Genomic DNA, 17223 nt, shown 5'->3' on the forward strand with positions numbered 1-17223 from the left:
CAGAAGCCACAGGTGGGCAAGGCATCCCTCTGCTACTGGAAGCGTGTTGGAGGATAGGGCATGACGTGGCATGTGTGTGTGAGACACTGTCAGTCTTTATTACAAGGCATCTGTGTGTCCATGAGGAAAACTTGGATGAGGATAAAGATTGTCCATTTAGTTACTCTTTCATAACCAGATTAGTGTACACCTTTGGCTAATTGACTGTTTTCACTTGTTTAAATAAATTATGTGAAGTTACATCTATGACTGGGCCTAAAAAATTATTAGAAAAAATATGATTAAAGAAAAAAGTCCAAGGTTTTGTTTATCTCCCGTATGCAAAAAAAAATCTTTCTCCGTTTACTGAGAAATAAAAAATAAATAATAAGCTTAAGCAATTGTGTCCCTTTTTCTCCAATAATGAGGCACTTCTCCTTTAATCTTTCCTCTTGATTTGTCAGTCATCTTCTCAGGAAAGACCTGTTGATGCAGATCCAGTTTCTATCCAGTCCCGATGAGCCGTCTGGTTGATGGAGCGTCACCAGCAGAAGCGCCTGAGTCACATTTACTCTGAGGGGCTGAAGTGTGGGAAACTCAGTGTACTCGTGTGTGTGTGTGCGTGTGTGTGTGTGTGTGTACCACCACAGTGATCCAGAGCCTTTGAGCATCTCACTGTGCCAGGTTGCTAGGTGAGGATGTCACGACGCCCACCCCAATTCCCCCCATGCTTGCACACTCACGGTGCACAGTTTGAAGGGAAGAGGGGTTAATGATAGCAAATAAAGAAAAGTAAACAGCGGGTGGCTAATGAGAGCAAATTTAGATCTGTGCAGCGTTATGAATTAATTAAGAGATCACTTTGACGCCAAAGCAACAGAGGGGAGGAATTGTCTTGTTAGGCAACATTGAGAGGGCCCCAGTTAAGCATCAGATTACTTTAGGGTCCTGAGATGCTTCGTTGCTGCCTGGAAACATAAGCATGACTTTACATTTCATTTAGCTCGTTGGTATCCATTCTGAATAAATACACGCCTCTTTTTACAAAAATGTTCTTTTTACATTCCCAGATTTTCTTGCAACTTTTCTTTCTTTTTTTTTTTTTTTTAAATCATCTCTGTTCCCCCGCATTTTTTATTCTGTTAACCTTTGTCTCACCTTTCATTGTGGCCGGCCTACATTGATGCCACTGTGAGTGCGTGTATCCAATCGTAGGCAGTCACATCAGGTGAAATCTGGTTCTGTTGATTCTACGCCATGACATCATGCAGCCTGGTGCACTCTCATATTTGCTCCCCTAAAGACCTCATGTATTCTAGCTTCATTGTCACGTCTCAACGTTTCAGATCATCAAACAAACTTTAATATTAGAACAAAAATAATAAAAAAAAACCTGATGCAAAAAGTGACTTTCGACTGATTTCATTTAAGTAAAATAAAGTACTCTTTAAATTGCATTTAAAGTAATAGTTTCTAAATAATGATATAAAAAAATTTAATAATTTGAAGATGGGAAACTGTACAAGAACCCATCATGGTCACTGCTTCTTTTATGCTTACACCCATTTAATGTGAATAATTTGATGACAGTCAAAATTACTTTTTAAAATACTCATCACTGAAAACTGTCACTGACCCTGCTTAATTTGCTTGATTTGCTATTTCAACTCAAACTTTGAGTTGATTAACACAATATAGGTAGGTTAACTCTACATATTCTCTGGCTTTAAAGAAGGAAAATTCTTTAAATTCTTAATATTTGGAAAGATGGCTGCTTCTTTTGCTGATCCTAGGTTCAGGTTATTTTACTTTTAATTCATTAAACTGCCTTGCAGACTGAGGAAAGCATTGCCCTGTCTCATTTATTGTAGCTATGAAGTGAGGTGCCTATAGAGTGGCCAGACTCTATAGGCACCTAGGTGCTCTTTCTGGAGAGCACTGATTATCTTGACTTTGTAATCACAATGTGTCTCTCGGCTTGATTTCTTTTAACAGGCCATTTTGTTTCGCTGGAGGGATTAGCCTCGTTGGAGACTGAAGCTTACATGATTGCACCCATGATAATCATCATTTTCATAGTCATCATTGTGATGATCCTCACACACTGATGGCTTTATGCTCAGATGAACATTGCATTGCCCCCATGACAACAGATTTAGCCAATGGATGGTAGCGTATAAAAGCTTTTGGAAGGATCCTCCAAAGTAATCCAAAACAGTAAAAATGTTGAGAGCATCATATTTGAGCATTATTACGGTAAAAGCTTACAAAAGGTTCTTTGCGGCAAAGCTAAAGTTAATTAAAGCACCTTTTAATCTTTTCCTGCACACACAAATGTAGCACAAATCATTTAAGACCCACTGAGATGAAGTTCGGCTTTAGACATTCCACGCTGAGGTTTAGCTTCTGAAAATCAAACGGACCCAAAACCAAATGCCCAACGTGTTGCGGGATATTAAATTAGTCCATGATTAAAACACAGGGCAAGTATTTCTGGTAAAACGTAACTGTGTCATAATCCTCTTTTTATTGAATCTCTCAGGGTGCGATTAGCCCGTGTCATGCTGTGTGGAAAGTGCAGAGCACATTTTCTGTAATAGTGGTGTCTGGGCCAAGGCTGTTATGTGTCATAGCCATACCTCTTCATCTACAGGTAGATAAGGTTAATTCACTGTCTAATGGGCCAGGGGACTGACGATCCATATGATGTTAAAGGGTAATTGCCTAAGTCTAAGTGGAGTGGTGAATGTGTGTGTGGTAACTACAAGCTGTTGTGGGCAGTGGAAGAAGTGCCAATCTCAGAGTCAGAATCACAGATATTGCCGCCATACGGTCAATTGAAATTATGGACATCATTAAAAGGTGACCTCCACCGCTCCCTTAGCCCTCCGCGTCGTATGGCAGGAGAGGCTTCCCCAAGCATTTCTTTTCTCCGTCTGATCATCTCTGACACCTTGTAGGTGATTTTTTTTTTTTGTTGTTGTTCACATTTCATCTGACACCTGAGCTGTCCAGAACACTTTGCGAGAGTGAAGTCACTGAGCAGAGACGAGACCAAGGAAGGACATGTAAATCAAAGGCTCCAACTAACACATATGTCTTGTGCGTGGCAGAGTTAAACTGACATAGAGCACACTGAAGATTTACATTACTCCTCCGGGCTGTAGGGACACAGGGAGAGCAGTAGTCATGGAGACGAGCCCCTACACGGCTGTCAGACCTGCTTAATTATTCAGGACCACCATCACTGAACATCAGCAGGGCATCAACTGCATCCACTAAAAAGACTGAAAGACAACTGCAGTGTCTACAATTTAAGCTATGCTAGCCTTGTTAGCACACGCTAATAAGTGCTGCCAAAACTTTTGCTAAAGCTACCGTCAATGATTTATCAAAGTCTTTGTACTGAGATTCTTGTGTGAGATTAGATTACTCTTCTCGGCAAAATAGGTTAATCTTAGGATTTCTCTGTTTGGCTTCATCCATCTTCCCATGAGCTTCCCTATAAATACTAAAGAAATGCATCCAGACGGCATAGTCCATGTGAGGGTTTTCCCAGTGTACTAAGGTTTCTTCAAACCTACTGGATTAAAAACAGATATATGAATTATTTTCTTATAAAAATTTCTAAAGCATATAGAGTTAGAATGCATACACTTAACCTGCCAGACTGCTGAAAAAATGTTACACTTTGAGACATTGTTGATGCTTCTTGTTTCACAAACAGAAGCAGAAACCCCAAGTATCGATTAATTATGTGAAGATAATAAAAGATAAAATACACACACACAAAAAAAATCTACTATTTTGCAAAGAAGAACATGTTGCCATAGATATAGTCTTTGCATGATAACGAATACTGTGTAACGCTAAAGGCTTCCACCCACACAGGTCCCCAGTGTCATATTTTTAGCCTTGGCATTCCTCTAAATGTATTTTGCATGGTTCAAAACTCTTAGTATTGCATAATTAAAACTGAGCTGTAACAAGTATATTCCGTCCCTCTATGTGGCATAAAGACAAGAGTATGGAAGAACAGCAATAGTAACACTTTTCTAAAGTTTTAAGACGTGCCTGGCATTCGAAGACCTAAATAAGATGTCATTGATCCTCAAAGACACCAATGACATCCCCTGAAGTCATTGAGCGTCAGGGGTGGGGGAAGCAATTGTCCAAGCAAATCAAAAACATAAAAAAACAATAAGGCTAGAAAAAAGGGGAAGCAAGAGATTTTATGAGGACTGGGGATTCTATGCATGAGTTGGTTTTGAGCAGGCACTCTGTCTTCCTCCCACTCTGAAAAAACCTCCTGGAGACGCTAAACAGGATGAGGCAGTTATAGAAAATAGACTGAGAAACTAAGTGGATACTGTTGTCATTGTGAAACTAAGCGAAAAAGTATATAAAATCCCAATTTTCTTCCCTGTAAATAAATAATTTAGCAACCACGTAACGTATAAGTTTCCCTTTGTAGTTTGATGAATAATCTACATAGATGATAATCTTATCTATGTCTCTCATATTTTGATTTCTTATTTTCTGAAGATACCATCTTTTGTGCAAACCCGATTGATCATGGTTCTAATCTCTGTTTGAGGTTGTCTAACTAAATAACTGAATGGCCCCTGAATTCAGTGATGATGCTGTGGAGAAATCTAAAGTAGAGTTAGGTTGTATAAAGATATCCAACTATGACACCGCTGCAAACCTACCAAGATAATTCTGTGTAGCTGACAATAGCATGTAGCTGAAACATGTTATTTTTTTGCCCACATTAAAACCTTGAGTTTTTACATTTTCTGCAGTTCTTCAGAACAGGGCACCCATTCATTTTTGCCCCCTTTTTTTTTTTTTTGACATTGGAGTTGTGCGCACTACTTTCCTCTTCTCCCACTCCTCTGACTGACATTGAACAATTTCAAACATTTCAGTCTACAGATGTACAAAATTGAGGAGCACCATCATAGGCTAACCCTTGCCCTAGGATATTGTTTGCATCTTAAACACAATACAGACAACAAATGATTGCACAATTCTTTTATTTTGTAAAATGTGACCAGCTTACAAAATTGTGTTGGCTCTGCTTGTTGTTCTCTTCTGTGAAGGCATCGATTCTGATGGCTTGTTAGTTACTTCATGTTAATATGAAGGATTACCAGGTATTACGTGTTATTTGTTTTTACCATCAGGTGTTTTTCCAAAACCTTATAAAGACAAGCTGATTATGGGACGTTCCAATTGAAATCCGCTGCCTTGGGGTGTTTCTTTGCAGAAGCAGAAGGCAAGCCAAACAATTTAATTACACCACCGTTACAATAATAGATTTGGATTAGACTGCTTGTAATTTTGCCATGGTGATTGAACTCCCATTAATGGAGGTTTGTCTTGTAGGAGGAGCTTCCAGTGTAAAAGTCTGGAGTAGAATCTCCTGCATGAAGGCTGTCCAGTTTAAGCCTCAAGTGCTTAAAACTCTACAGACATGGGCCTAATTCCTTCTCTTAGTCTGGATATAAATTAGGTTGATTTTATTTTAATTGTTGCTCTGATATTTGCTCAACAGGTACAACTCTGTGTTGGAAGGCATCAAAACGCAGGAACATGACTTCTTTCGATTGCAAAAATACCAAAACTATTACAGTGTGGAATGGCAGAGGAAAGTAACCAGCAACTCTTTTAGCAGGTACTGGCAACCAAAACACATGTTACTAAAAAATTGCAAATGTTTATTCAACTGACAATTTTATAACAAAAGCAGATTCTTTTTCTTTTTTATGTCAAAATATTTTTTTAAACTTACAATAATTCATCAAGAGACAAAAAGAAAAAGGACAGCCAATACAGCACTGACTATAAATTCTACAGTACAAGTACAGAATCCTATTTACAGTTTCTTTACTTAGAAAGAATGAAAAATATTTAGTTCGTGCACCTTAAAGTATCAGCTGAACAAAAGCTGAGTAATAGAAATGTCTCCCATTTTTCTGCTCTTTAACAGTACAGTGGTTAAAAGGCAACAAGGTTATTATTGTACTACGACTCTCACAATCAGCCATGAACAAATACTTCTCGACGCTCAGTGGGGGAGCCCTGCTCACATCCATACACACGATAAAGAATACATCGTCCTTAAGTACAACTGTATATAACTCTCAGCAGGTACAAGATTTGTATGCATTTTCTGCTCACTACGACTGCACAGTACGGCGCACATTTTAATTAAATGTCACCATTCTGGTAATAATGCACAAAAGAAGGTAATGAATGAGGCAGACAACAGGTAACACATTCAGTTATGTTCAGAAAACAATGAAGAAAAGTAACATCTCTTTTTGTGCTGTGAATAAGGCGAAGTCCTTCGGAGATCATAATTGAGAAAAGATAAATAAAAAATGAAAGACGCTCCAGTAAATCCACATAGGAATCCAAACAAAGGTGCTCAAAATCTAAAGTCTTTCAGCTGCACAACGATCAGAGGAGGTTTTCCAGTTAAGAATCAGGTAGAAACACAGCCTGATTCATTCTTACTGCACATTATTGAGTTGCTTTGAACTAATGACAAATGTGAATAGAATCATTATTTTCCATGGTTTTCTATATGCTGGGATCACTAACCCACTGACTCCTATTTCCTACACTACAGGTTCTAACCTGGCCTAACCTTGTAACTCTCAGACATTTCATTTTCAGTTTTAATTAAAGTAAAATTTCCAGTACAACCCAATTTATTTTTAGACCTAATCCATTATGTTGTTTGTATTCTGCTTTCATTGACTTCCTACCAATATCATTTTCATTAGCTTTCAATCTAATTATTGGCAATAATTGACTCATTTCTATGTTTACTGTGGTACAAGATAACCAAGAGAGTCACTTAATTAAAGCTTTGACAGATTTATAAAGCAAAAGTGCATTGACTTTTTAAAAGGCCCTAAAGGAGGCCAACACAAACACACATCCAAGTATACATCACAAAAAAATTATTTACCCCGCTCATATTATCACTCCTTATTCCCAGTCAATATATTTAAACATACTTGCCACTGTTAATAAATTAAGAGTTCAGCAGTTCACATTCAGCAACTGGCTGCGTGTTTGTGTATTTGTGTGCAAGAATTTTTTTTTTTGGGGGGGGCTTGGTAAGTTGTACAGTTCACATTGATTATTGCTGCCCTGTGGCTTTTTTGAGAAGTTCCAGGTCTTTGCTTTTTTGAGCTGCAGGCGGCACACACCCATAAGTCTCCAAAGCCAAGGGCAGGTAGCGCTCCTGAAGCCTCAACACGCTGCCCTCTTGCCCAGTTCGTAGTGAAATCCATGAAGGAGGCGAAGACGCTCCCAGAAATCCCCACATTGCCAAACTTTCTGTTGTGAGAGGCAGCAAAAAAAAAAGATTAGCTGGTGACCAGAATCAGACTATATTTCCTCAACAGAAGGTCGTAAGCTCAAAATCGCAACTTTAATGTTGTACTAAAAATAACGTTCTTTGAAGTAGACACTGGGGAAAGACAGCTAAAAGTAACCTATTGTCAGTATCAGTGTGTGTTTAAAATCTACACTCACTCATACTGATATTAAGTACATGTTCACTTACATAGTAAACACCTTTGCCCTCTCTCCAGTCTTAGTGCTCTACAACCATTTTCTTACTCTTTTCTACTCGGTTTCTTCATTTCCTTTTGCTCAACCTAATTTTACTTTATCTCTGAGCTAGAAATGTTCCCAGATTTAGTTCACAGATCTGGTCCCCTTACCCTGGTTGGCTTTAGGGTAAGCCCACAGAGACTGCTGTTTTTGTATTGCTCGCTATGCTAACATTACTAATTGCTAATACAAGGTGCCACGGATAATTTAAGACACCACATCTGTGGCTTTAAGTTTAGTAAAACTACATATCACACATCTCTAGAAAGCACTGCTTGTGTTTTTCTTTTACCTTTACTGTGCAGTTCAGCAGCTTTGGCAAAGCCAAAAGAGACCAGATGTGGAGCCAGATCAACCAGACCTTCAGGCTGACCTCGTGTTGCCATCAGAACTATTGACCTGGAGACAAACAGGTATGTGCATTACGCAACATTCTGCAGTTTTTTTAAAATGAGGAACAAATTGTCAACTCTTTCAATTGTTTTCTCTTTCTTTCTTTTTTTTTTTTTTTTTACACAAACGCACCGCTTTGGGATTCCTGTTTCTAGATACTGTTTCATCTTGGTGTCCACCTTCATGAATGAAGCTTTCTTGATAACCTTTCCAGAACAGGCATCCACTGAGACCAGGAAAAATCCAGACTTAGTAAAAGGTATGATGACCTCATTCACCTGAACGGGAAAAGAAAACATTTACAACAGGCGAAACTCTAAATTTGTAATATATATATAGAAAGGGTTTAAAGTGCTTTAATAGTGCTGGAAGCTCACAGTGATAAAAGAGGCATTATCTCCAGTTTTTTCTTCTTCGCCGCTTAAAGACTTCACTTGTGTGTGAAGGTAAGGCATCCACGGCTCACTAGAAAACACAATCTGAAACAACAGCGCAACACATGATCAACAGATTTGGCTTGAGCTTAATGTTAATGTTGAAATACAATGAAACAAACCTCCTTAGCACCACAGTCTTTGCAAGGCTTCGTGCTTGGAGCAGGCAGAGGCACCACTGCCGATGGTGCCTTTGAGTACTTGGGGTAGGCTTTAGATGTACAGTTGCAGGTCTGTTTGGACGATGTAGTGGCTGTGACTTTTACCCTTTCACAGCCTTTTGTTGAACAGTAGCTGTGGCCGTCCCGTCCATGTCGGGCTTGGAGGTAGAGCCACAGTAAGCTGGGAATAATTGCACAAAGCGCAGCAGGAAGAAGCGGTTCAATAAGCTTTTAGAAACCTGGAGCCTCGGAGACAGGTACAATGAAAACTGATGTGGCGGACTGTCAGAAAGTTGACCTTTATGGGTGAACGTTTATCAGTATTAACCAAACATCAGCAGATCTCCTGACCTCTTCATCAGTTTATAATATTTCAACATTATAAACGTCATATTTGGAGTTCCTCACCCAACAGGTTGGTCAAAGAAGTACTTCCTTTCTGTTGGCTTGGCCTCCAGCTGGGCCAGCGAAGACACAGGGCCGTAATCAGTCATGTCTACAAACGTATTTTTTTGTCTGTCGTTGATGTCGCTCATGATCTGAAACGTGGTGTCTGATGAGTAACAGAGTCCAACCAGAATCCGGTCTTCTCTGAACAAGAAGACAGAGATAATGCACACTTAAAAACTAGATGAATTCATTTTACTGTTGTACTTTACCAATTGTACAAGATAGAAATGCATAATATGTCGTCACTAACATCAGTATTGGCCAATATTAAAAACCAATATTTATTTGCATCTTGTCGTTTGTTTCCAGAAGTGGGGTGGAGGAGATGAGTCATGTGTTATTCATTTGGTCATGTGACAATGATAGAGATGCAGCACAGGATCACATGAATATGCTTGGATCCAAACATTTCCTCAGCTGTATGTTTTGTCCCGGAAGGTGAAGCTCCACGCCACATTCTTTTGCAGCCTCCAGCAAGTTTTCCTCTCGTGTTGCCGTGTATTTAGCTCCATTATTGTGCCGTTAATTCTTTCCTGATTGTCTTATGAATGTAGTTCAGGTGTAAGGCTACCACAAATGCAGGGCAGAGTTTTGGTCATTTTTATTTTACAAAAGTTTTAAAAACCAAGCATTGTTTTCCTTCCAATTCCCAATTATGTGCTTTTTTTGTTTCTTTCCCCCCCCAAAACTACACTGACATTTTAGGTTGCAATGTGCCAAAACGTAAAGAGGTTCAAGGATCTGCACACTTTTGCCATCCACTGTATTTGCATGTGACATTATAAATATGTAATGACTACTAAAATCAACTAGTTGTATCTACTCACTTATCGAAATTGATGAGGGAGAGGACAACCTCTCTGGGTGCAGGTCCATTCCAGTGCAGAGTGTAGCTCTTGCCCATCATCAGGATCGGCTGATACTGCTGAGACGACGCCCCCTGGCTGTTAATCCCCCTCAGTACCAGAGGCGTTTCAGGGTATTCATCTCTGTTGATGGACAAACTCAAGCTAGAGGCTCCCGATGTTTGAATATACACCTGACGGAATAAAAGGTTATAACCAGGAAGAAACAAAGGGAAGGACAGAACTACCCAGACTCTGCTCCGCAGTACCTGAGAGTAGCGTCCGCTGCAGATCACGCCATTCCAACGGGATATTTTCACACAGTCAGGATGCTGGATTAGGTAATTATCTGCTCGGCCGACATAGGCATCGCTGTAACCTGTGACTGACCCGTCCACATCGTGAAAGATTGAGTTTTTGTCCCCATCAAGGTCGTTTTCCTCAAACCACTGTCCAGGACGGCCAAAGAACGCTCGAAGAGCCACCTGAGGGTATAATTAGTGAGGAGTGACGTGAATGCTATGAAATAACTAAATTACTGCAACACACTTTCACTTCAATCCAGCTTTCCATCCTTATAAAGAACTTCCCAGATTGTTCTTCCTGATTTTATTTTACAACATTTTTCAAATAAATCTAAATCTCAGTTTAATTGCTGTACTTTATAACATTTCTATTCACACTGAAAATATCTCACGAACTTCATCAAAACAAGAAATAATGTCTTTGAGTATGAAATAACATCTCATTTATATACTGGTGAAGTTTTCCAAGAGATAAAGTGAAATCAGACAAGGATACTCAAAATTTCCTACTGCACTAAACAATGTAACCAGAAGAGGGCATCAGTCTTTTACAAGTGTTTTTTTCCCCCCCCACTGACAAATTAGAGGATAGATGGACGAAGTAGATCCCAATCCATTTCTACAAAAACACTGATCTTTTCAAATTATGATGCTTCAGGGGAATGAAGGGATGGGCAAGAATAACTAGGACAAATCTCATTCTGATCTATTGTGAAGTGGAATAAACCTACGTATCTTAATCTCTTCCTTCCTTTTGTGCTATTTTCATTTTGGGTAAAACAAAATGTAAAAAAAAAAAATAAAAAATACAAGGAAGAACTCAAAAGGAGGTCCAGCAGCGTCACAAGATCATGCAGCAGTACTTCATGATCCCAGTTACCCTGAACCTGCAGTCAGACCTGAAGTTCCTCTGTGGGACAATACTGGATATTTATATTATATTTTATTACTGTACAGAAATGAAGTCTTGACATTTCTATACAATAACATATAGAAGCTTCATTTCTATACATCAGAAATGTGGTTTCTAATGTGTTACATTAGACTCACAAACAGCTTTACAAGCCCCTCAGTCTTAGTTTGAACTTCTCCAGTCTGATGTACAGCACCCTTCAGAATAACGTAGGCCACTTGAACTTGTCATATTAGAACCACAAGCTACACTAACACAAAGCACAAAACTACAACATATTTTATTGGGATTGTATGTTGCAGGCCAACACAAAAATCGCTGAATTTTGAAGTTGAATAAAAAAAAGATGCATGATTTTTATAATGTTTTACAAAAAAAGGGTGAAAAGTGTACTATGTATATAGCCTCTTTACTCTGACACCCCTAAATGAATTCCAGTATACCACAAATTTCAGCCTTCAGATGTGCAAAGCACTTAAAGATACACTGATTTGTAAACCTCACAATTAAAAACTTCTTTGTGTGGATCCATCACACAAAAACTCTATGAAAATGCCGGGTTTGCTGTTGCCACATTACAAAATTTGTAAATGTTTAGAGGGATTTTTTTGCAAAGCATCTTCTGGCAGTTCATGTCAGAAAATATAATAAAAACCACGATCAGCCTGTAAACCAAGTCGTCAGATTACCTCAGACAAAACTAATTCAAAAGATATCTGCTCACATTGGGGTGGAAGCTGAGCCGGGACAGGTTGTTTCGTGGGGTCAGTTGCCACGTGTTCTTCAAGTTGAAGCCCACAGCACTGGTGTAACGCTCCGGTGTGGGGACGAATGCTCGAAACGTGCTCTGTGTGAGACGCACTGGACCATCATAGATCTGGAAACCTCGGATTGGGAACGTCCTGTAGGAGACATTGAGATGGAAACGACCACAGACCAATGAAAAGAATAGAAGAGGTCTCAAAATTAAGACCAATTTTAGTTTAACTAAAAAATTCATCTTTTTTTTTTTTTTTTTGTGACATCTCTCACAAATGAGCACACCAGAAAAAGATTTCCAGTGTATTCTGGATGCTTAGAAAACTGCTCCAGTTGTTCCCGCTGATTACAAAATAATGTTTTTGGAAATAAAAAAAAAGTGATTTAATTCCATAGACCTTGTTTATGATGTTCCTGCTTTGTAATAAATAAAGGCAGTGAATCATAGAAACAGAAAACAATGACGTTGTGTTCTCAAAAGACAAATAAGGCTCATGGGTTTTCAAATAACTGTGCAACAGCAAGTTCAGTCTATAGACATTTCTGCAATGGAAAACAATCTGTGCTTATAAACAAACCATGTTACATAAACGCCACTGATTTGAAAAACATATCTGAATATGATTTGATCCCCAACAACATAATGTCTTAAAGAGTCTGTATTACTGTTCTTAAGATCTAAATGTCACCACCACGTTTTTTTTTTTTTTTCATAAACTACCGAAAATACCATGAGGGAAACGAGTCACACAGAACTTCCTTTCACAGGTTCATCTACGGGGAAAAGTGGCTGTGACACCCTCATGAGTCAATCTCACCAGCTCCTGCCTGCACACTGGCTACGAATGAGTTCTCTCCTCCATAATTCATTTAAACTCCATTTTCTTGACCTTACTTGTTTCGTGGCAGTGTCCGCATCTCTCCGTCAATCCCTCCAACCCCCCAGTATTTATTCTGCCCTCCATTGGTTCCTCTGTTCCGGCTCTCACCAACAAACAGAGACTGCGTCACCTCTTGGCTGGAGCCTTCGTCTTTAGGGTAGCTCCCGTCACTGCAGAAATTATGCATTGTTATGTGATGTGTTTAAAAATGCTTGATAATTCATCTTTTAAGCACAAGAAAAAAAGTGGTGTTTGAAAAGGTGATTTAACAGCAGGAGAAAAGGGGTAAAAATGAGTGAAATGATGTTTACAGCTAAGAAAACAAGGGATGATGCACAGGAACACACCTGGCAAAAGACAGACCCACGCCATTGTCTGCAAAGCTGTAAGACAATGTAGAAAAATCATACAGTTATTTTAAAATCCTGAGGCAGTTTGATGATCTGAAAATGTAAAATAAGTGAAAATAGCAACATGAAGGGGAACTCTCAATTTTAATTTCAATGTTATCGGGCAGTGATAACATTACAATGTAAAAATTAACCAGTTATCCCTTAAAAAGCTTCTCAGCAGTTCAAACACTGAAAAATCTGAGTTTTATTCCTGTTCACAGAATGCATCAAATTGAAAATCCCTTTTTCTCTCTGAAAGGCTCAACAAACTGAATGTTCTTTGATGCAGCTTGTGTTGAGTTTAGAGAAAATCAGATAAAAAAATTAAGGGCAAATGCTTTGATGCATAGTCCGATAAAAATAAAAAAAGTGATTTTATTTATTTTTTTTTTTTTTCATTTTCCATTGGATTAAAAAAAGGAACCAGCAGCACATGTCTACATTTTAAGGTGCGTGTTTATTTTTTCCTAATATTTCAATCGCTGAACTGAAATAAAGTTTACAAAAACGAGCTTCCACATGCTGTTGTCATCGGCAGGTCAGACTTTAAAGGAAGCAATAAAAAGGTGGACCTGTGCCTCTCTAACAGAAATTTGCACAAAATCTGATGTTAAGAACATTTATAGACTTAAAAATTATGACTAAATTAAATTATCTAAATAAACAAATATAATCCTACATTCTTTTGCTCTTCGCAGGAAACCTCCGGCCCTTAGTTTATCTGGTGCGCATGCTTGTCTGACTAAAACAATCAGATTGTCTCACCCAGAGTTCTGGATGATGATGTCTCCGCCTCGTATCCATGCTCCCAAGTCATTGTTCTTGAAGGAAATGAGAGTATCGATGACGGCTGCCACACGAGGTTGACTGGGGTCAGCGTTCTGGTGGGGTCGGAATCTGACAAAGAGAAAATAAAAAATAAATAACTACTATTATTGTACCTCTTTTTTTCCACCAATTACCTTTTCAAATCCAGACTGATTTTCATTATATAACAATCAAAAAAAACAAAAACAAAAAAAACATGTCCCCCTCTTTTGTATGTTGAAAACTGATCTCAAGATTTAAAACCCTCCTCTCCATACTTCTGCTGTGTATGTGTTTGTGTGGAGCAGCCAGCAGTCTCAGTGGACACGTAAGATTTTTCTCCCATCGAGCCGGGGGCTGTATTTGGATAGGGAGCAGAGTGGAAACTCGGTCTGTAAAGCCTTGTTTTCTCTGTCAACACAAACTTGACAGGCATCCCACTAAAACGCATCAACGCAGTATAAAGTCGTACGCCACCTTTCTCAGGCAACGGCCGTCTGCAAGTACATCTCCAGCAGGCGACTATCAATAACTTTTTTCATAAGCATTAATTAGTTGTGGCACAAAACAAACATATTAGTAAGCCACAAATTCCTTCATATTTACACAGTGTAATTGCACATCACGATGTATGCGATAACAAACCACTGACCATTCAACAGTGTGAGGCTATAAGTTGTCTATACATAGAATATTTTGAGAATGTGACTAATTCATCAAGACTTAAAAATAATAATAATGAAAAAAAAAATCAATGTTGCCATGTTGGTACTATTAGTATTAAGTACTGAATTATGTACTGAAAACTGTTTTGTTTTCAGAATCTGAATTAGCTACTCCAGCCCCAACTGGTGAGAGGCTGGTCAGAAACTTAAAATTACCACAATTTTCTCATCAGTGAATGCAATACCAAACCACATCACCAACAATAGTCTTCACTTTCTGAGGTTGTTACTGATGCCATTTTAGCATCAGTGAGGGTTTTAAAAATGAGATCATCGGAACAGGCATGCAAAAGGGCAACCTCTTTTCGACATGTTGCAACATATTTGAGATTTATTCAGGGCACAAACGGGAGTTAGACTTTCAGCAATAACAAGAAGGCTGAACTGGGTACAACACTGAACTCCCCATGCATTACGCTAAATGTGGAAATGTTAGCCTTTCAGAAATCTCAAGGTTAAGGGACGGAGCTACCTTTTCCACATGGAATATAAACAGACAGACCATTATCTTTGTAATGCTGGCCACAGTAACAGGGCTAACCATTAATACAAGACTGCAATATATTTTTTTAATGTTTAACATCTACATCTCACTTACACACAGAGTCTTAATTTAAGCTAAATCTATTGCTGATAATTTATCCTCTTATTGGAATTGGTTACAATTGGTATTGGCAGGTCAAAGCTTTACCAAAACCACAGATCTAAAATCTCACACACAATTCTAATCTGTGCATACTTAAGAAAAAAACATTTTAATTAATGAATTCTAGATAACAAATGCAAAGAATACACAGCTTGCCATAAAAAATCATCTCGCCGACACGTACACACCTGGCGTTGTTGTCTAAACACAGGTATTCCCGAGGATCAGCAGCACTGGCGTTGGTAGTCTTCACTCCTTTATCAATGAACAATCCAGCCTAAGAAGATCATAGTATGATTTTTTTTTTCTCCCCGAAACTAAGGTTAAATGTGAAGAATTATCTTGAACAGAATGAATATGCTGCATTAGTGAAAGAGGTGAAAAATGGGGGGGAAAAATAAGAACTAGACAAACAGAATCTGACAGGAAATAAAAATGAAGGAAAATTCTCAAATTAAAATAATTTATTATCTCCATGAAAAGCATTTAGAAAGGTTTACATGCTTAAAATGTGACTTAAAAGATAAATGTGTAATATATGGCAAATGTAATATATCACTGGGTGTCTTGTGCACATGGAAACTTGTGCTGTGAGCTGAAATAAGTGAGGTTTGGTCTTTAACCGCAGGGCTCCTTCCTCTATTGGAGGCTGCTGCAGTCAGACTGGATAAAGAGCTCACAGTTCACCTGCCCGACTTCTGTCATCACACAACAGAGCTCCATTGTAGCACCCCTTGCATGTCCGTCTGTGTCCATGTGTGTTTCCATGCATACATTTTGGCAAGAATCAAGTAGTCATGCAAGGAATTGTGTTTATTCAAAATAAAGTTGGATTTTTTTTTTTTTCTTTTCTCTATGAAACACAGAAGCAGAAATGAATGGATCTGGAGACTTGTGGTGCAATAAAGAGTTAGTAGAATAAGGAATAGCAAGGATACCTTAAAGTTGGAGTGCACACGGTTGTTGTAAAAAATTCCAAGAGGAGTTAGCTCTGCCTTGGTCTCTGGTACCAGCCCATGAGAGTCTCCAGTGGAAGAGCTGTGGAACACAAGCCATATTCCAGCATCCTGGGACAGGAAGGAAGAACAGAGAAATAAGTGATAATAGACACGCTTATACTGCAGCAGAGGAATTGTTATATAGACAACAGCAAAAATATACAGACTATGAGATACTAGGAGCAGAGGACGTGATACCCTAGTTTCCTGTTAGCTACCCAGCAAGGAAAGCTATGTTTAAGGGTTAAGGTTTGCACTTCAAATAAACTGTCAACCAAATGCTAAAATAAAATTTATAAGCCCCTTTTTATACTTTCACATATGAAAGGTCTTACAAAGTTATTCCTTTTCTCTATAAGTGCATAAGTCCTGTTTTATTGAAGGATCACCCAGTTATGAGCAACAAAATCTTTCATTTTACGTCGTATTAAAGTTCGGGAACAACAAAGCCAATGGATTGGCTTGTAATGAACATAATTTACTAGATTATTAAAGGGGTTCACATTTTAGTGAACTCCTTTTCCTGGAGCTTTTTAATTATTTCTGAGAGATTCGTTTAAAGCTTCCTTCTCCAGTTAAATCTCTTGTTGCTACCTGAGAGCCAGCAGCTGCATTGCTGATGAGGTTGTTGTTGGGGTTAGCGATCCAGAATGTTGAGACTGCCCTGAAAAGCAAACAATGCACAGACACACACACACACGCACACAGCACAGTTACACACACATGGTGATGTTAAAAAGAAAGCACAGACTCTGATCTCTGAACGTAAGCTTATGAGTTACAAAGAATCCTGCAGTCTTCTCCAATTCTCTCAATAATCCAATATCAACCATGAACAGACCAACTCTGCCAAGACTCACAACACCCAGGGACAGATTCTTGGAGGCAGGCCTTTCT

At 38.7% G+C, this 17223-nt stretch overlaps 1 protein-coding gene across 1 annotated transcript in view; it reads right to left on the bottom strand.

Annotated features, from left to right (window-relative positions):
• Positions 1-5001: 5001 nt before the first annotated feature.
• cemip2 (cell migration inducing hyaluronidase 2) overlaps positions 5002-17223 on the bottom strand; it is a 30008-nt gene continuing 17786 nt past the window's right edge. The window contains exons 10-24 of the mRNA XM_044111111.1: positions 16921-16990; positions 16267-16395; positions 15517-15605; positions 13916-14047; positions 13106-13141; positions 12773-12928; positions 11843-12020; positions 10170-10385; positions 9883-10094; positions 9014-9196; positions 8567-8786; positions 8388-8489; positions 8143-8288; positions 7910-8016; positions 5002-7338 (exon numbers count right to left, since the gene is read on the bottom strand). Coding sequence (XP_043967046.1) covers positions 7139-7338; positions 7910-8016; positions 8143-8288; positions 8388-8489; positions 8567-8786; positions 9014-9196; positions 9883-10094; positions 10170-10385; positions 11843-12020; positions 12773-12928; positions 13106-13141; positions 13916-14047; positions 15517-15605; positions 16267-16395; positions 16921-16990 — 2176 coding nt within the window. The 3' untranslated portion in view covers positions 5002-7138. The remainder of the gene's footprint in view (positions 7339-7909; positions 8017-8142; positions 8289-8387; positions 8490-8566; positions 8787-9013; positions 9197-9882; positions 10095-10169; positions 10386-11842; positions 12021-12772; positions 12929-13105; positions 13142-13915; positions 14048-15516; positions 15606-16266; positions 16396-16920; positions 16991-17223) is intronic.

Source organism: Gambusia affinis, linkage group LG03 (assembly GCF_019740435.1).
Source record: "Gambusia affinis linkage group LG03, SWU_Gaff_1.0, whole genome shotgun sequence".
Lineage (NCBI taxonomy): Eukaryota > Metazoa > Chordata > Actinopteri > Cyprinodontiformes > Poeciliidae > Gambusia > Gambusia affinis.